This window comes from Episyrphus balteatus, chromosome 2 (genome assembly GCF_945859705.1).
Source record: "Episyrphus balteatus chromosome 2, idEpiBalt1.1, whole genome shotgun sequence".
Lineage (NCBI taxonomy): Eukaryota > Metazoa > Arthropoda > Insecta > Diptera > Syrphidae > Episyrphus > Episyrphus balteatus.
Window position 1 is genome coordinate 50,659,134 of NC_079135.1, and position 21,234 is coordinate 50,680,367.

The window sequence follows — 21,234 nt, forward strand, 5'->3', positions numbered from 1 at the left end:
TTAAAATTTCAAGTTTGAGTAGGGTAAACAAAGGTGAATTTAGAAAATGGGCAAAAATTTATTTTTTAAACAAGACGTGATAGAAATAAAATTGAAATTGGCATCGACAGATATTATAAAAATATGAAAGCCACACATACAAATAAAAAATGTAAAAAATCTACTACTAGAGATATAGTCTTTTTAGAGTCATGATACTCCAATTCGATATTTGAGAAATAATTCACCAAAAATCAGAATGAAAGATTTTTTAAATAATTTGTATGTGATAAGTTAGGAAAAATAAAATAACTTGACACGTGTCTGTCAAATTTTTAATTTAACTTACCGTTTTTGCGAGGGGATTTTTTGAAAAGGTGCTTATTTTCATATTTCAACATATTAAAGGAAAAAATCCCGTCATGGGACGACCTATCCACCTCATTATACCAGTTGAAAGCTATATTTTCCTAAAAGTAGTGTCTAAAGAAACAGTTTGCACATGGGTTGCCTGGCGACATCCTGTCAAGGCATAGGGTTGCCACGCTTTAAAGTTCATATTTTGAGTTTTTTTGACAACGCCACCCTGCTTATATGGTAAGTGTTAGAGGTGTAAAAAAAATTTATGTCAGAGAAAATTAAATTTAAAAATTTGAATATTCAGGATTTTTAGAAATTTGACATTTAAGAAGGGGAAACTGAGGTAAATTTAAAGAAAGGTCGAAAAGCTATATCCTTAACAAAGAGTGGTAGAAAAAAGATTAATACTGGAATCGATAGATATTGTTAAATTATATAAGTCACACATACAAACCAAAAATGTAAAAAATCTGCTTCTCGAGATATAGACGTATAAATGTCAAAACCGCGAAATTCAATGTTTGAGAAATAATTCACCAAAAATCAGCACGAAAGGTATTTGAAATAATGTTTATGTTATTAGAGAGCACAAACAAAATAACTTGACACGTATCTGCCAAATTTTTGATTTGACTTAGTTTTTGGCTCCTGTGTATTTTAGAAGAATTACAGATTTTTACAATTCAATTCACTGTTTCGGTGTAATTCTTCTAAAATACACAGGAGCCAAAAACTAAGTCAAATCAAAAATTTGGCAGATACGTGTCAAGTTATTTTGTTTGTGCTCTCTAATAACATAAACATTATATATTTAATTGAAAAATCCAAAAAAATAACGTTTTTAAGTGAACTAAGTTTAATTAAAAGACTATGGGATTTATATTTTCCTGAATATTTTCAAGAATAAATAAACAACTGACTTGAGCGTCCATGTTTCAGGTGAACTAAGCATTACTGAGCGAACTGCATTGTCAGAATTGCCAATATGAGCTCTGTAGTATAAAATATTGAAATGTGGCATATTACCCAAACTGGCATCACAGATAATATAATAAACAGATATCTTGTCTGCTCAGAAAAATATAAATATTTTTTTTTCCTTACCAGACAAGCCTTACCAGACAAGGAGCTTTCAAAAATAAAGCTGAAAAAGCTCTTTTTCAATTGGACATTTTTTTCTCACTCACTCTCATAGGAAAAAAGAGGTTTTTTTTCAAGAAAAAAGATGAGCGAGATGATTTTGTGTGTATTTACTGAATATTTTAAAGCTTTTCGAAAAGCTCTTTTTTGGTCAATTTCAGTTTCATATATCATTTCTCTCCATATGAATAAGACATCTGTATAATTTATTATCTGTGCTGGCATATTCGCCCGACTTATCCTTTACAAAATTTAATAATTATAAAAATTGAATTATTTTTTCAAGTTTTTATAATAATTTCTAAAATTCTATCAAAAACCATCTAGTTCCACCAGGAAAATAAATTACGAAATAAATGTGTTCCAATTCCGTTCAAGTTTTTGAATTACAATATTGTTTCCAATAAAATTAAACAAATTCCTTCGCCGAAACAATTATTCACTTGTCGTTATCGAAAACAAAATAATTAATTAGCAATTTAACAAGCGTCTACCATGCATTTTAATACCCAAGCAAACATACACTCTTTCTTCACAGTATCACGCATGCAAATAACGAGCTAAACGCGACAAAAATCAACTAAAACAAAAATTCCACAAAAAAAGGTGCAATTTCGAATGCTCTTACTTAAACTTAAATCAATGAATTTATATAAAAAAAAAAACAAAAACACAAAAAAAAAAGAAAAATAGCAATCTCATCAGTGATTCTTAATTATTGCAGAGGGAAATTTAAAACATGCGCTTGCAGATATCGCGCACGCTGCATACAAACAGTTTCAACTCGCCACCAGAGAGACTTCTTTCAGCAAAGATGTCGTTGGTCGTTGGTAGTTAAAGGAATCACAGACTTTTTTTGTGTGATCCTGGAACTGGTAAGTAATTCCTCGATTCTTGACTCGTCCATTCTGCAACTGCATCAGCGTCGCTTCGCGTCGGCTTCATCGAATCTAATTTGACTCCCGGGCTCCCCGAAGAAGAGGAGATCATTTCGGATGCATGATTACCATGAGCAGACAAGATCATCCGCGGCGAGGGAAATGCGGCAGGTAATCGACAATCGACCGTTGTTAATCTAAGTTGGTAGCGGCATTTGAGGATAAATATTCGCAAATTTCGGTGTGGGGGAGATGCCCATTTGCGAGCATTATGATTGTCAAGAGGCTAGCGGCGAAGCGGCCAAGTATGGCAATTTCGCACGCCATGGCGACGACAATATTCGTGCTGACAACCCATGATGTCATACTGGAGGAACATTTCCGAGCACGATGGATGGGATTGAATGAATCGGTTTGCTTCCATTGTTAGACTTATGGGTGTTAACCGATTACCCAGATCGAAAATTTCCCATCGGATCGAGATGCGGAGATTGTAATCTCTTCGATTCGCCTCCTATTAGTATGGATCAATTAAAAAAAAAAGGCAACAATATAGTCAAGAGCAAGCGAGGGCTACTGCTGCTCCCTGGGAGATGTGTCATGTTTTTGTGTGCGATTAAAATCTGTCCCCGTATAGTTTCTTTGAAGAGCTCATTATCAGATTAGCTCCTGTTGCTGGACCAGGCTTTAAATACCGCTGGCCGCACCACATCGTCTTGCTATGGTCCGGATAATACATTGCCACGTATTACTCATTACCATTGACACACTGTTAATATTTTTCAAGCTTCCCGTGGAGCCAAGACTCGGACCACACACAGCGTTTGTAATGCAACAGATTATCATTAATAATGTGGACCGGCGCGGCGTGGAGCTGCCACGTTATTATTTGTCTCCGCTTAGAATATTTTATTCACTCCCAACAGGTATTTATGAAACTCAGCTGAATGTATAGTATAAAAGTTAACTTCCTAGGAATGATGCGGTCGCGAGCGCGAGAATAGTTTATTTGGAAAGGTATCGCTGCGTTTGACCCTTTGGACGTTTAGACGTTTGGTTGGTGTTTCCTAATGGGATGATTGCTGGATATTAATTGCCACTGTCAGTTACTACTAGAAGTACGTGATAAGTGCTACCTATATCCTCTCTTGTGAGTGCGTATAGCTTCGTGTAAACTGATAACGTGAAATTAATTCCGAGAAGTTGTTTTCACAGCGTGCTAGAAAGCCAACCACCACTCACATGAAGATGGGGATTAGCTGAAGCCATACCTTTTTTTATAAAAGCATAAACCTACTTCAAAGTTAATTATTATTATTATTTTTGATAGAGGCGTATACATTATATGGCTGTTTTTGAATTAAGTGCTTGTATGTACGAAACGAATATATTGGTCAATGAGTTTAGTTTGGTGATAAATTTATTGAAAGGGTTTTGACATACTTCTAACGTCAAAAGTATGGGACATTGACCATTGTGGGCACGAATGAATGCACAGATTTTGTTTAAATCAAAATCGTATACCTAAGTTGTTTGATAAAAGAAAGCTTTTAAGAGTTTTGTACATGGAAGGCAGAGGAATTTAAACTTAATCCAAAAATATAATAAGGGGGAAGACCTTCTGAACGACAGCTTTTTCAATATTTTTTGGATGGAAAACTGAAAAAACACAATGTTTTTTTATAATAACAAAATTGTTAAAAACACTATTTATTGTAAAAATTGTATTAAACTTTTAGGTTCATGCAATGGTCAATGAGTTAACCCCTTGTAACCCAACATCGTAAATTTTAAAATTAATAATGTCAATCGAAAGGGCTTTAGCTATAATAAAACACGTATTTTTTTAAAATTCAATAAATTTATTATTTGCTTAGTTATTTCGAAATTTACGCAGTAAAAAAAAAGTTTAAATAATTTATTTTTGTATATAAATGCAAAAATTCAAACAAAAAGCTATCTAATATTTATTTTTAAGCGCATTCCTAAAATCCAAAAATAAAACCCCGTTAGTTTATGCACGAAAAATATTTTTTCTGAATTTCGTAGTTTTTATATAAATTTGCTTGTTTTCCAAAAAAGCCGAACTTTCAACATTAACTGCCAATTAAAAACTATTGGTGCTATTTATTAGAAATATGGCGCACTATTTCGATAAAGCTTTAAAAGAATAAAAATATGTTTTTTACAGCTTTTGGGCGATCTTTTTCGGTTTGTTACAGAAATGTCACATGGGGCTACAAGGGGTTAACGAGTAATTTCCATTTCAATTCGATAGCTTCATTAGTGTTTGAGTTACGTTGCACGGCAGCAGCGGAGCGGGAAAAGTTTTCGTACTGCGGTAGGTTTCGGAGCGCATAAGTTTGGGTACTATCTAGATCTAGAGACTTTTGAGGCTTCATATACATAATTCTAAGACCATTGAAAACAGTTTCTTAAGAGAATAAATAAATTTTTTAGGCAAAAAAAAAATCCAGATGGATTTCACCTTTTAAGAAATTAATTAAAATTTACAAATTTTGAAGGCTATTTCCATAACATTAATAATTTTAATCGACAATTCTTTTTGTTTGCTTTCCTATTACCTATCGTAATGCAAGGTTCAATTAGTATCTCAAAATTTTTTTAGCTTGCAAAGCGAATGACAATTTAAATGACTTTAAATTGTAAAAAATCTCTTTAAAAACCATTTAAAATAATGTCTTCATGAGTCGTTTTAAATGGAGTAATTTTTGTTTAAATAACTTTTTACAAATTTTGAAACGTTTTCCAAAATTAAATTGGTATGCCATAATCAATCAGCACCTAAAACTAAAGTTATAGAAAAAAACATGCAAACAAAAATGTTTTCGAAAATGTATTTAGGTATTTTTAATTTTCCGGTTACTAAAATGTTTTTGTGTACAAAAATTGAGTTAAAATCGGTTGAATGGTTTACGAGTAAAAAAAGATTCGTGGCGGTAGTTTAAATTTCAGACTGTCAATAAAAAAAAAAAAAAACTATGAAAATGTGCACTTATATTAAAAATAATATTAATTTCTCGGTTTTTTACGATATTATTTTTATGACCTTATTTGCGGGAAAAATGGAGTTTTGATCATTTCGAAACCGCATTTTGAATTGAAAATCTGATCTTAAGATGGTGCTTGTATTGTATTGTAGTAACAAAAAAAAAACGTGTTTTTTGGACCGATTTGGACTGTTGAATAATATTTAAACTATAAGAGGAGATATATCACGTTTCGTAAGATTTTATTGATTTTTTAAGGACTCAAGGTTGTAAAAATTGTTAGAAAGAGAAACAAAGATATCCCGTATCTGAAACAAAAGAGCTGATTTCAGAACTCTATTTTTAGATTTAAGTTATTACCTACTGAATAATAAAGTTGAGGTCTAACTCGAGTGACACAAACATCAAACAATCTGCAATAAAAAATTAAAAAACTAACATTCGGAGCAGAAGACACATAAAAAGAATTGGAAGTGATCAAGCGTATAAAACAATTAAAACAACAATTGTTAACCAATTATTAAAAATTACTATCGTTTCGACTAAAGCTTAAATCAGATAGCTATGATTTTTTTCATTTTGTACCTGTTTTGCTGTTTTGTCTTGCCCACATTTCTATTCACAATGTAGAAAACTATGCATCAACATCAAGAAGTGTGACTTTATTACCTAGCTCATTTCATTCAAATTGAGTATTTTTATGGAAAATTTTCTAATTTGTTTTAAGTCGAAGCAGGCTATTGGGAAATTATAAACAATGACAATGATATTATATTTTTTAGCAAAGTTGTTAAATTAAAATTTTTGAAATATGTTTATTGTCTGGGTTATATAAAAAATCAAAAGAAATGTAGGTAAACAGCATTCATTCATTAAAAATACCTTAAAAGAGAAAAATGTTTTTGGAAGACTTTTGAATGAGTTAGATTTTTTGTAATATAATTCATGAAATGTCGTTTTCCATAAATGAAAATGTGCGTGCAACCAAAGCACACATCTCGAAAGGAGCCAATGAGAGAACAACCGCAACAACTTTAACAAATACTAACTGAATGTTGTCAGTTAAAACACAACAAAAAGAGAAACATTTTTACATCACTCTCCTGTCCCCACTCATGAAGCTCTCGATGAGTAGTTGTTGAAAAACGCACGTTTCCGAGTGGCGTCGACTTTCCCCACTCACTGCACAAAATGCCGTGATTCGGTGCCATATCAATAATTCCATTGATTTATGGCGATTATAAAGCGTGAACGCCAACATTAATAATTCCCCCTCAATTTTATTGTGCATAAATTTTATTAATTTATAATTTTGTTGATATTAGTTGTTGTTGTTATTATATGGCTCTGACTATGGCCGTTTATGTCTTGCATTGGTTATCTGGCGTAGTTCAAGCCTCTTCATTCAGTTTTTTTTTGTTTGCTCGCTTCTTAAAATCAGACTCAGGCTGTGTGATGATGTTGGCTAAGACTAAGAAAACCCAAAAACAAACAAAAATACATCCACGAATAGATGCTGAGTTGCGGATAAGTAAATTATTACCGCGTGGTTGATGTTAACCATGGCTGGAGAGTTAAAGATACTAGCGGCTTATTTTCTTGAGAAATGAGTTAAGGCTAACCATCGTTCTGTATAGATTTAGATGGTTTCTGGAGTTTTAATCGTTGCGCAGACATATCCACTATGCAGATTTGTTTGTTTTTTTGTTTTCTTCTGCTTATTTTTTAAGTTTCGTGTGCATAATACCTGCACAGGTAATTATGAGCTCCTGCAGATTTTGTTTTGATGAAGATTACATGATTTATGCAAAGACGGGATACATGGTATATAGTGGCAGTGGTTTTGGAATGCACACTTTTAGTTTTGGGATCACTAGTCGATTTGGACAACTGAACATTATACAATACACATTTCAAATTGAATGTAGGTAAATATTTGAATTATTTCTTAGGACTTGAATTGGTTAAAAATGTTCGGTTATTTCTTCATATCAATTTTAAATTAAATAATAACGAATGATAATGAGTCATAAAATCTTAAATAGAGTTTTAACGTCAGCTCCTTTGTTTGAAAAATTAATTTTTTTCTTTTTTCTTGTTCTTACAATCCAGACACTATCATACGCTATAATTTCCAAAACTTTCCTTTCAAGAGCCCAGTTCAAAGCTTTTAAGGCTAGGCGCACACATGCGATTTTGATCGCGCGATTATTCAGTCGCAAATTAGATGACAACAATTTTAATGACTGTAGACACAATTTTCAAATTTTTAATCGGGGGAAGCATGTGTGTGCACAGGCATTGAAATCCTTGTGATCCATTTTTGAGACTGAATAATCGCGCGACTAAAATCGCATGTGTACGCCCAGCCTTAACTTCTAAGTTTTATATAGCGGCTGTGGTATGTGGGTTGAAGTGGAAACGGTTAGCTGTAGTACTTCTACAATTTTAATTTTTAAACCATATTGAAAATGAGAATAAAGTCTGAAAATTTGAATTTTTTGACTTTTTGGGCCAAACTTTAATTTAATTTATAGAAAACAACACAATCCTGAATTTAAGTCAAAACTATAGCACCTAAGGTTTATAACTTATGAGTAATGCACACAAAAAAATATTCTCGATATTTAAAGTTTTTTCTAATAAAAATATCTCTCCAACTAACTATTATGCCAAAAAGTACAACTTTTCAAAGATATCTATTTTTATTATTTATGTGAAAGAGACCCCTTTTTTTATTTGAATGAAGAAATTTTGACAGGACTAAAAGTAAAAAAAAAGAACAGCGCAGGATATTAAATACATACGTCTTTATATGAACCGTACTTTTTTTTTTACTATTTAATGTAGAATAGTTTATTGTTTCACAACTATTTAAAATTAATATCCAATTTGTCTATATGACTTCCATAAAAAAAAATACAATAAAATGCAGATGATTGTAGAGCTCCATAAACAATGCTTAACCGAAGAAAAAAAATAATTTATTCATTGCCTTTCATCGAAGGCAGAGCGCAATTGCAATTGTATTTCAATTAAATCACGACAAATTCACCAGCGATTACAGTGAGCAGGGAAGCAGGTATGCAGGTTGTGGTACCTCCATACCATCTTTGTCCAAGTTTTCTTTTTTTGTTTTTTATATATCACGACAGTCGTCGACTTTAATTCTTTTATTTTATTTTATTTTATTTTTTTTTTAACTTTTTGGTTATAAAAAATTAAAGCAATTCAAACGCTCAGAAAGCCCATAAGCGGCCAGAATGAAAAAAAAAAAAAAACAAACAAAAAAACCCACAGCAGTGAAAAATTTGAATGAATTACAGAGTTCACATACAAATTGGGAACAGACTTTTGGTTCTATTGGTTACAAATCTGTCTGTCTGAGTCGTGTCTGGCGGTTGGCGGACTGAAAAAACAGTGGTTTATTTGTTACGGTTGCAGGCGAGCAGCGTCGTCGTCGCCACCGCTCGCTGCTGCTGCCGCGGCCTGCGCAAATATATCTATACCACCGCGCCGCCGACGCTGCCGTGCTCCACAAAACTCAAGCCGGCGCGTCATGATTTGCAAAACTTATACCGGCAATGAAATAAATAAAGACAATCGAACTGAATTGTAAACTCGGCAAAATACATTACAAAATCGTGATGCAAATATAAAAAAGATTTTGAGTCCGCCATTATATAGATGAAAATTCGTATATTTCGCTGCGGAATCGGTCCATCTTTCCCAAAAAAAAGAATATACCTATGTACCTTCCGCGGCCTTAGCAGAAGCTCTCATCAGCCGCGAGAGCATATTTTTTTTCGACTTCATTTTTCCACACGACATAAAGATGATCTAGATGAGCAAAGAAAGACTCAACCAAGGAGCTGTTGATATAATATTTTCATGTGGCATTGTTCGTTCAAAACAGTGCTGTGGATTTTACAACATACAAATTTCGTACTTTTTCGATAGAATGTAGGTATTTTGAAAAATATTTCTACGAACATTGTGGTTTATCAAAGGCTTTGGAATAGCTTTTGTCTAGAATAGATGACAAAAGTGGTATATACTCGTATAGAGTAAGAACGGATTGAGATACTAAACATACTCCAGCTCCCTAAAACTTTTCTGAAGCCCTAAGGATTTATGAAGGACTGTCTGATAACGTCATAACTCATACGGGAAGGTTCATGTTTTGTCTCCTTTATATATTCTGACAATTCTTTGACATTTTAATTGGTAATTTCTTGACAAAATTTCACGAATAGTAAAAAGGTTCATAGACATTTTGTACTCAATACATGGAACAGAGTGACAATGGAATGCTCAATAGCTACCCAGAGAAAAAAGACTACCTAAAAACAAGCGGGTTCCACATTAAACTAAGCGGACTTGGGCGGTTTTTTGTCAAGACAACTTCCCTTTTAATTTAGACGAACAAATCTTCTTAGTTTCTTGAATTCGCAAATTTAAAAGAAATCCACTTAATTTAAGCGGAAAATCATCCGATTTTTTTGTGGAAACATTTTGAAAAAACTGTCAGCCAGTTTTTTTTCAGTTTTTTTTAAGATGAACATACACATTATAATGAAATAAAAATGAAGTTAACAGATTTTAAGCGGATTCCACTAATTTTAAGCGGAAATCGTATTGTTTTAAGAGGATAGGATTTGGTGGTAGGAACTGGTGGAACTATTAAAGGATTGAAAGATAAAAGAGATAGAAATAACCGATTCAGAAAACTCCTCAGCATGAAGAATTGAAAACAATACGAAAATGCTATTTCGACAGCGCTGATCAGGATATACCTTTAAGATGTCTATTATGATCCCATTCGCTCAATAATCGAGGAGCTATAGCTATTCCGCCTCATCATGAATTCACCTGGTCTATGATGGATTCCTGCAAATTCCATTTTTGTTGTCGACCCACCGATATGCCGATGGCGGGCGCGCGCACTCATACTTTTGCGCAATAGTTGAATTGCAACATTTATATAGAGCCTAGTCAGCTAGCAAATAATGTCTTGTGCGATTTTCCAGAAGCCATGAAGTCACGCAAACATGAAATCCTAGAAGTTAAACGGTTTGGTTCGGCGCGCCGCACAATATAGAATTTGACCTGGGAATTGCTATGCTCTCTCGCAAGTTGCAACGACAACGATGATACCGAACGAAAACCGAAACGAACAAAAAAAAAAAAGCCAAACGCGACTCGGTTTGGTACCAGGAGGACGTAGTATAAAGATTACGATTACAACAAACAACTTTTGAATGGGCCAAGCCAGTTGGCGAGGGGCATGGCTTCAGAGTCGCAGCCAGAGCTCGCTGCATCGCATCGCAGCAATTTAATACTTCAGAAGACTGCTGTGTGTGTCGAACGATTAAATCCGAAAGGTGGTTCTACCTGTCAGTCTGGTAATAGGAGGAGTTTGGCTTTATCGCTGGAATAGACGTAGACATGGGTATTTGTTTTGTTTTGCGATTAGGGAGGCGATAGGTGTGCCCATTTGGCTATCAGCCAGTGTAAGTGTTTCCAATTGATATTTTTTGAATTTATGTGATAGGTCCAGCAGCTAGCTAGGTAAAGCTAGAGCTATGGTTGGTATCGATTCGTATTCAATTTAGACCGATAAGTAGAAGCTATATATTTCGACACTCTTTATAGTCGACTGAATGTGTGGCGTGCTTAACATTATAAGGTGTTTTTTTTAAATACTTCGTTTAGGTCGTTGATTTTCTTTTATCAGTGAGACTATGGGAAACGATTTGAGAGTGTGTCGTTATCGATTTATTGAATTCAAAAGGTTTATTTATAATTAGGTTTTTAAATTTTTTCGTTTTCATTGGGAAAAAATGATTTTAATTTGAAGAGGTGTTAAAATAGTAGTAATAGCAATAATAATTTATCAGAAAAAGGTGTTGTTTTATCTGTTTGTTGCGATAACAATGATTAAAGGCTTTTTTTAATGGGAATGTTCATTTAAATAAGTCAAATTATCAAGACAAAATGGTGTAGACTTAAAATGTTTATGTCAGCGTTTATTTATGAAAAGTTCTGGTATCTACTCAATTATATACTTATAGTTAGATAGCAGCCTTATTATTTTTTTAATAAATTCAAAAGTATGAGGGAAATATTTAAAAAATCTTTCATGGGAAAGTAGGTAGTTTGATTTCTAAATACAAATTATACGAATGAAAACTAAATTTATATTTTTACATGGGAAGTGTCACTTAAGTGTCCAATATCGGATACTATAAAATGCCCTTGATCCGACAGTGAAAATGTCTTGTAAATAAAGGAGTAAACACCTTCAAAATTACATTGAATTGAAGCATTAAGGTATGCATACAAAATCAAATATGTACAACACAAAATGTTCAACTAAATTAAATATTAAATTTAACATTGAACCAAAAAGTCGATAATTTTTTAAGGGTTTTGATATGGTTTGTATTCAAGGTTTTATATCAATTGTTTATGCTTTATATTTAAGTGCGTCTTAAAATCAAAATTTTTCGAAAATTTGATGAGGCACCCTTTCCTATAAACCTTTAAATTCATGTACTAAAATAAAATTCTATACAAAATTCAATTCAATTTTACTGCTTATTCCGTAAGAAGATTTTTTCGATTCTTCAAATTAAATTAAATTGTCCTCACAGTTATTGAAATTATTGTGATCTATTTTGCGATTGAAAAGTCACTCGAACAAAATCGCATGTGTAGGTATGTGTATTCTTAGACTTATTCTTTTATTTCAAATATATAGTTTGCCGAGGTGTTTTCATGATCTGATTTTCTCTAATTTTAGATTTGTTGTTCAACATTTTTTACTGATTATGTACAATCAATTCCAAAAACTCCTGGTTCAATTTTAGTCACGTTATTTCACATGCAAAACAACGCAATTGCATTATCATAATCTCAAATAAGAAAATCTCGCTTTTTTAGAGCTAACCCAATTATAATTGTTGCAAAACCAAAATCGGGCATTAACAAATTTTCGATGGGAATCGTTTTCCTCGGTTTTGGTTGTACAAAACTGAACATAACTTTTACAAAACTCTAGAATACTTTTGATTTTAATATTTCGATATTGTCGGACTGAATAAGTGTAAATAATTTTTTTTTGTAATAAATCCTATAAACGATATGAAGTTATTCTTTCTTGAGACTCAATAGACTAAAAGTTAAAGAATTGATAAGATTTGAGAGTTTTTGTGTGTGTTAATCACTTTTCAAAATCATCGCTCTTTCGCGCTTAAAAAAGATCCTTTCACCCAAATTTGTACTTGCGATATACATACATATATGTAGGTACTATCTATAGAGAGCAAGTTATGGATTCGTCGAATAGTAGAAAACAATCAGACATGACATTACGATGTTCATCAAAAAAATTTTGCTTAGCAATTTTAACGATTTCGATTAAAATGTGTGTGATACTGCATTTTAACTACTTTTGTGAAAAAAAAAATATTTTTTTTAGTCGTAATTAAATTTGTTTAGTAGTAATTTAGTCGTAATTAAGCGTTTTTTTTTATTTTGTAATTTTTCTCTTTGGCTCAGCAGAATTCAATGATTTATACCAACAGAAAGCGTTAAAATAATCGTAATAATAAAACCTTACAAAATGTTCACAAAACACATTTTAGGATTTTTAAAATAAATTTTTTGTTTTTTTTTTTTTAAATGAAAAGCTGATTGATTAATATTTTATTATAAATACCATACCAACCTTTTTTTAAATGTTAGAAAATTTTTATATAATGTAGATAGGTATGTAAACAAACAAAATTATTTTTTCTAAAAAGTAAAGGGTTGCAATAACACCTAATATTGGCCAACACACAAATTTTACAGACCGTTGTTAATTACACTAGCCCAAAAAATTAAGGGAACAACAAAAAATCGTGATTTTTCTTATTGATTTTCGATAGGCTGTATTTCAGTAAAAAATGATCATGACAAAATAAAAAGCATGTAAAAGCTCTATTCTTTTCTTTCCAATTTTTTTTGTTTTTAATTTTCTCTTAAGAAAGTGGGAAGATTTTTTCTAATAAAATGATTATTATTTTTAGAAAGGCTATTTATTTGGCTTTAAGATTCATTTTGTTTCAAAGAATTTAACGACTGATGCTTCAACCGATTTTTCGCTATGGAAAGCAGCCAAGCGCCTGAAAAGACCGCAGTTACTAAACTCTCCCTTGAAATCTCAAGATGGGAAATGGATCGGTAACCCAAAAGAAAAAGCTAACCTTTTCGCGGAGCATCTTGCGAATGTTTTTAAGCCATACCCAACAAACGCGGCTGAAAATAGCTTACAGTTAGTTGATAAGATAGATGAAAGTGAAATACCAATTGTAAGATTAAAAGAAATAAAAAGTATGTGTTTACATCAACTATCAAATAAAAAATCACCAGGTTACGATCTAATTACTGCTCAGGTTATGAAAGAAATGCCTTTGAAAGCCTTCATAAAACTCCAATATATAATAAATGCATGCCTTAAGCAACGGTATGTCCCACACCATTGGAAAATTGCTGAAGTTATTGTCATACCCAAGCAAGGTAAGCCACCTACAGAAGTGACGTCTTACAGACCAATATCCCTTATACAAATTATGGCAAAAGTTTTTGAAAAACTGCTTCTGAAGAGACTTAGCAAAATTATAGAAGAAAGAAGGTTAATCCCAAATCATCAGTTTGGCTTTAGAAATAAACATTCCACGATAGACCAAGTTCATAGAATAACGGATGTAATAGAAAAAGCATTAGAAGAAAAACAAGTATGTTCAGCTATTTTCTTAGATGTTGCTCAAGCCTTTCACAAGGTTTGGCATGAGGGACTTGAGTACAAACTGCAAAGGGATCTTCCCAGACAGTACTATGAAATATTAAAATCGTACATCTCAGACCGATTGTTTAGAGTAAGGTACGATCAAGAATATTCGGAATTGAAGAAAATAGAAGCCGGTGTACCACAAGGAAGTGTCCTAGGTCCTACCCTGTATTACTATACACAAGGGATATCCCAGTTGGGAATCACACCATAATGGCTACTTTTGCAGATGATACCGCAATTTTGGTACCCGACAAATGTGTCTCTAGGGGAGCAGTAAAGCTGCAATATGCCGTCGACACAGTCAGAGATTGGACCGAAAAATGGCGTATCAAACTCAATGAAACAAAATCTTCACATATAAACTTTACAAATAAAAAGATAAACAATATTCCAATATTCATTAATAATCAAGCTGTACCTTACGCCAATACGGCCAAATACCTTGGAATGACTTTGGATGCAAAGCTAAAGTGGAAAGAGCACATCAAAAAGAAAAGAGAAGAACTAAACTTGAAATATAGAAAAATGTACTGGTTACTTGGTAACAACTCTGATTTATCAACCCAAAACAAAATAATGCTGTATAATCAAGTACTAAAGCCTGTTTGGACCTATGGTATCCAATTATGGGGCTGTACAAAGAAAACAAATACCGAAATCATCCAAAAATTCCAAAACAAAGTCCTTCGTGGAATAGTTAATGCACCTTGGTACATAAGAAATAGCGATCTACATCGTGACCTACAAATAGAAACGGTTACAAAAGTTGTTAAAAAATACGCTGTATCGCATAATCAGAGACTGCAAAGTCATACCAATTCTGAAATGGTGTCCGTCTTGAATACAAGAAACCATGTTCGGAGATTAAGAAGAACCAAGCCTCATGAGCTTATGGTCTAAAAAAACATGGGAAAGTATTAAAAGTTTAAACTTCCCCCAAAGTGATTTTACAAAGTTAAGAAAGAAAAATCTGATGTCGATCTCCCAAGATTGGTCCTGATAAAGAGGTGGTTTTAGTGGTTAAGAGTCCCACACTACTTGGTGTCGAATACTCCCAAGTGTCTTTTGAAGATTTCATCCCGTAAAAAAAAAAAAAAAAAAATAAAATGTTACCGTTAGAAAAAAAATATTTTAATATTTAATCCTAAAACTAGAAGAATAGAGCTTTTACATGCTTTTTATTTTGTCGCGATCATTTTTTACTGAGATACAGCCCATCGAAAATCACTAAAAAAATCACGATTTTTTTTGTTCCCTTAATTTTTTGGGCTAGTGTATTTCCGACTAAATGAAGAGTGCTGATTCCAAAAACAAAACTAGTTTATTTCTAACACCTTTATTAAATTATACAAAAGTTTTTAATTCATACCTAACCCAAATATATTAAATTTTTGCTATACATTTTTCTGTAAAATTTTAAAAAGCTGAACATAGTCTGGCAGTGTAATGAAATAGGGAATAACAAAGCATTCGCTGGATATGTGGTGTAAGTATATGGATTGGTGATAGGTAATGATGAAAATGCGAGACAGTTAATCGATTTAATATATGTAGCTTTTTACGGTCTTAAGTCCATACAAAAATTTGGCGTTTCTTCCCCTTGCAGCTCAAGTGGCCTCATCAGTTGACTTATCATGAGACACATTGTCAATACGAAACAGTTAATTGTGAGATATGCTCAAATATACATAGGTGAAGACAAATATCAAATTATTTCTAATTCTTACCATCTAATATTTAGATAATGAAAATAGTTCAAAGAAACATCACCATCATATTGTGTTAGCACAAATTTTATACCTGAAAAGAAAAAAAAAAGCATTAAATATATCACGAGGTTTAATAAAAAATATTGTATTACTTTAATATTATTTTTGACTTTAATATTGTCGTAAACCTAATATTTAAAGGTGGCTACTATTCAAAAAAAAAAAAAATAGATCAATTTAGGTTAGGTGCCTAACTAAATTTACGATATGGAAAAAAAAGTAAGGGTCCTTTGAGGAATATAAACACACTTATAAAAAACAATGTAAAATCATTTATATTCATTATTTACTAATGATTTTGATTCAAAATGTTTCCAATTATTTTGAACGGATTTCATTGCTTTTGAAACACCACGGATTTTGTTGAGACAAGACATACCATTAATTCGCTAAAAAAACGCCTAATGGCCAATCCGTTCGGTGCATATTCCACATTAAAAATAATTAAATAAAACATATTTTTCGAGAAATAAATGCAAAATGAAAGAGCCTGAACCGATCATTGACCTTTGGTTACATTTTGAAAAAAAAAAAAAACAAAATTGCGACTGAAAAGAAAGTAACAATGTCGATGAGAGGTTATTTTTTTCTTCTTAGTTTCTTAAAATCACTATATCGACAGGAAAAACATCAACCGCATAGTATAGCTAACCGACCGCCACCGACCGATATCATTCATCAATCTCAATTGCATTAATTTGTCGAAACTCTTGCGCTTGTTATCGATTCTTGTGAGACGAATGTGAACGTTCATCCCATTATAGTGAGCTGCGCTGAATGAATTTCCCAATTCAATTCTGGCGAGATACCGCAACACAATATTCCATTGCAGAAGGTAAAAAATTCAACAACAAAAAAAGAGACCAAATGACAGACAAAGATTCGAAAAGAAATTCGTCGTTTTTTTTCCTTCGTCTTCAAAATGATGATCGTGAGGCATGTACGGATCTTTTCCATTGTGGCATACATCAAAGCAAAATTCCTTTTCTCTCGTTTGCGCCGCAACAATTCCTCCATAAATATAAAGCAGCTTCATATACCAACGATCCCCAGACGAACAATCATCATCATCATCATCGTCATCATCAGTAGCCGATTGAATTAAGGCAACAAAAACTTGTCACTTTGGAAGATGTACCCAAAGCAGGAGCAGTCTGCATGCTTGCCTGCCTCACTGCTCAGTGCCCGGTTTCAACATCTGTGCACAAAAACCATGTCAAGCGTATTTGATTTCAATTGTTCACCATCATCATCAGCTACCACCACCACCATCGATCGATCGGCACTCTCATGACTTTGATGCGAATCTTAAAGTAGATCAAGCTCTTCAATCCGTTGTGCCAATCCACATCCTTTTCCTCAACTCCAACTCCATCACCATCATGGCAATCAACTTCCCGGTGGAGCTGCCATGATGGCCAGTTGCAGTGCAACGAGTTGAATGATTCGATGACAAGATCGACGATGATGCCCATCGTTCCTACATGGCGCCTTCGTTTCGGCGCAGAAGTCGACGTCAATTTCGGTCATGGGACATCAATCAAGCGATCGTCAAATATGTGAGGACGACTCATCGTGAAAGGTTTGCGCCAGAGCTGGAGCAGAAAACACACAGCGCTGGGAATTCCTTTTGGGCGCGCCAAACAATTCAATCGGACATGTGAATAAATCACTTGACCTCCTCCTTGCTTTCGGCCGAGTGACGAAGATGAGACACCGAATCCTCGCTGAGCCCCTCCTCTGCCTTAGGGTAGGTAGGTATCTGAAACTTGATGAAGTGCGTATGGTGGTAGTACGAAGAGTTGATGGTTCAAAACAGGGTTTAGGTTAAGAGGAGTCGTCCTTTTGCCTACAAAAGTACTGCTGCATCCGCAGCCACTGGAGGATACATGTTTTGATTGTCGTCGTTCGACAGTCAGTCAGAGGAGCCTATTTGAAATGCAGAAACTCGCGAAACTGTCTTTTCGGTCGATAAAGCATTTAACGAGTTTCTTCTTCTTCTTCATATCATCAGTTCGGGAGCTGTGGTGAACGCGACGTTCCGAATCGTTGAATGGTTGAATGGATTTTGTGCTACGCAATTTGCGCACGTTTAAATAAATGTCAAGAATAATGACTGTCGGAAATTCCGGTGTGGTTGATGTAGTCACGGGAGAACTATAAAATCGTGGAACGTGCAACCTGTTGGCGCCAATAGCGCCACCCGAAAAGTGTTGCTATAGGAGCCTCATCCATGAGACACGGCATATCTTTTCAATTCCATCTGTGATGTGCATCACATTTCGGCGCGCGATGTTGCGACAGACGCGGGGGGTGGTGTCGCGCTTTGAGTATCTTATTTTTAATCAAGAAGAAATTTTTTTTTTTAATTCTGGTGCTGTGGTATAGCATTTGACCTCACGAATGTCTCGCTCGGGAGCTACCAACGACATAAGCCATCATGAAAAAGTTAAATTCTGCACAGCCAATGGATGTGGTCATGTTTATGTTTTTCTGTTTTTTTTTTTTTTTCGGTAGATAGTTTTGAGCTTCGTGATGGCTTGAATTCAACATGGACAAAACCTGTGAAATTTTTTAATGAATATTAGGACATAGGATTTATTTTTTTTTCCTTAAAACAGAACACAGACTTTTAATTGGGTTAAAACTTTCAAGAGTAATTGAGAAGTTCTTCTCAATTAATTCAGATCGGAAGGTGCAAAATTTGGGACCCAAAAAGTGATTTTAAGAAATGTTCAAGAATATTTTAAATTTGTTTCAGGAATCAGATTAACAAAGAAGCGTTTAAAGGAGACATCACATCTCGTAAAACAAAATTAACTTTGCAGAAAATACTACTGCTGAACTTTGGACAGCTATCGGCCGCAACGTAAAAATATATCTTAGAAAAAAATTGGCGAAAGTTTCATCTCGGCGAAATCTCTGTATGCTAGTTTTAGTTTTTTACTAACCGTGTGTTGTAGGGAAGTTTAACCCATTAGCACTAAAGTATAGTAAAAATGAAAAATAATATATATTTATGATATTTTCTGTTTATTTAGATAAAAGCTAAAATATATAGAAAGAAAAATTATTTTTAAAAATTGTTAGTACAGAGTTATGGGGGTGTACTTTTTTTAGTACAATGGGATCATGGATACCATATTATTTTTAATTTAATGAGAATTTTCAAAACACTCTTTCGCAATGCATAGTGTAACATTACACATTTCACAGCAACATTTTTACCATAAATGACATTTGCGACACTTTAGTTGATTAGGCAGTTTTTTTTTTAAGAAACTGTTGTCTAGCGCTCTCTATAGGTAATGCGATTTTTGAGATATTGGAGTGTTAGTGCTTTTGTAATTTTAAGTCGAACATTATGGTAGCTCTATTATTTTATGTTGTCAATATCGGTGTCTTCTTTATCTGTCATACTGTCCAATGGTCAAGAAATTAGGGATATAAGGCCTAGGGACATAACCTCGCACGTCCACAAATCCTATAGTGTGTCCACGATTGTTTACACACCATTATTGCTTACATATTATACAGTGCTTGCACTCAGTATTAGTGAAATATGTTTAGGAGGGGAAGGAGGGCATACTGCTTCCCCGCAACCCCCTGCTTGGACACACTATTGGATATGGGGTAGGTGCGAAGTTGCATTTAAGGAATCTGGATTTAAAGAATCCTTTTGTTGGATACCTTTTGAAAACAAATTTGCCAGGTGGGGTATAGCTCCATAAAATTCTGGTATACCTAGACTGATGTCCCAATATGGTGGGACATAAGTATCAAAATCGAAATTTTATTTGGGACTAATGTTCCACTTGAGTGAGTCATAAGCCCCATAAAAGTGGGCATAATGTCCCTGAGCCTTATTTCTCTGAGCCAACTATATAATCGTTGACTACTTCCGAATTGTTATCAACTTGTTCTACAGCAGCACCAAAGTTTTGGAAAAAAATTCCATACAAGTTTATATTGGGGATAGTTATAAAATCCATTCAAAGTACTTGAAAGAAAAATGTATGTATGATCCCATTGTACTTTTAAAAGTACATTTAACTTTAGCTTTGCTTATCTCCGTATTTATGTACACAAATATGATAAAATTTATTATTTTCTTAATTTTGGGTTTATTTCCAATTGATTATTATTGCAGAAATAAGCAAAACATTTGGTAAATTAAATTTTTTTTTATATACAAACATTTTCGACCGAAGCAAAAAGAAAAATAATTTAAAATGCTTTGCGCAAAAATACAATTTGGTACACCCTAATTCAATTTCTTAAAAATATATGTATTTGGAAAAATCAAAAACACTCAGTTAAATCTAAAAAGCATCTTTAAACGAATATTTTATGACCCCAACTGCTTTTGCATGCAAAAAATGTCAATGCATTTCGCTGTACTTTAAAAAGTACAATGGGAGAGAATGGGTTAAGCTAAGCCAAAACAGTAAAAAATTCGTCAAAAAAACGGCGATCTCTTTGAAAAACCCGAAACAATTATTTTTTAAATTTTTATTTACCGTTATAACGAAACTTCAATCAAGTGAGAGAAATGACCTAAATACTTTTCTATTAAGGGGGGAAATCCCTCCAGACGACACCTTTTTCACTATTTTTTTATGAAAAACTGAAAGCACTTATTGAAATTTGGAAAAAGACAAGATATTACTGACATTATCAAGAATTAAAAAAAAATTTTGAAATGAAAAAATAACAAAATGGCGGCTCTGGAACCTTTCAAAGTTGACGCCTCTAGTTTGCGCCGTGCAATGTAACTCAAAAACTAATGAAGCTATCGACTTGAAATTTGAAGCAAATTACTCCTTAAATCATTTGCCACAACATGAACCTAAAATTTGAATAAAATTTGTACAGTAAATATTTTTTTTAACTACTTCTTTGTAAAAAAAAACATGTTTTTTTCGTTTTTTTTGATTTCTAATTTTTATTTTTCATTTAAAAAAAAATAAATTTAGGTTCATGCAATGCGAACTAATATCATCTAATCCTTTTTGATTTAACAAGATTTCCTGGACCTGTACATTGCACGGCGCAAACTAGAGGCGTCAACTTTGAAAGGCTCCAGAGCCGCCATTTTGTTATTTTTTCATTTCAAATTTTTTTTTTTTTTCAATTCTTGATAATGTCAGTAATATCTTGTCTTTTTCCAAATTTCAATAAATGCTTTCAGTTTTTCATAAAAAAATAGTGAAAAAGGTATCGTCTGGAGGGATTTCCCCTCTTAAATTTCTATTTTT

At 33.2% G+C, this 21,234-nt stretch overlaps 1 protein-coding gene across 2 annotated transcripts in view; it reads right to left on the reverse strand.

Annotated features, from left to right (window-relative positions):
* The window catches only part of LOC129911172 (ankyrin repeat domain-containing protein SOWAHB-like), a 170,250-nt gene that overhangs the window by 46,048 nt on the left and 102,968 nt on the right, over positions 1-21,234 (reverse strand). The window contains exon 4 of one of the 2 annotated variants that reach the window (XM_055988882.1): positions 15,614-16,007. The exons of the other annotated variant lie outside the window; for it this stretch is intronic. Within the exon in view, the coding sequence (XP_055844857.1) occupies positions 16,002-16,007 (6 nt within the window). The 3' untranslated portion in view covers positions 15,614-16,001. Of the gene's footprint in view, positions 1-15,613; positions 16,008-21,234 lie in introns of those variants that run through there. 2 annotated transcript variants of the gene reach the window in all.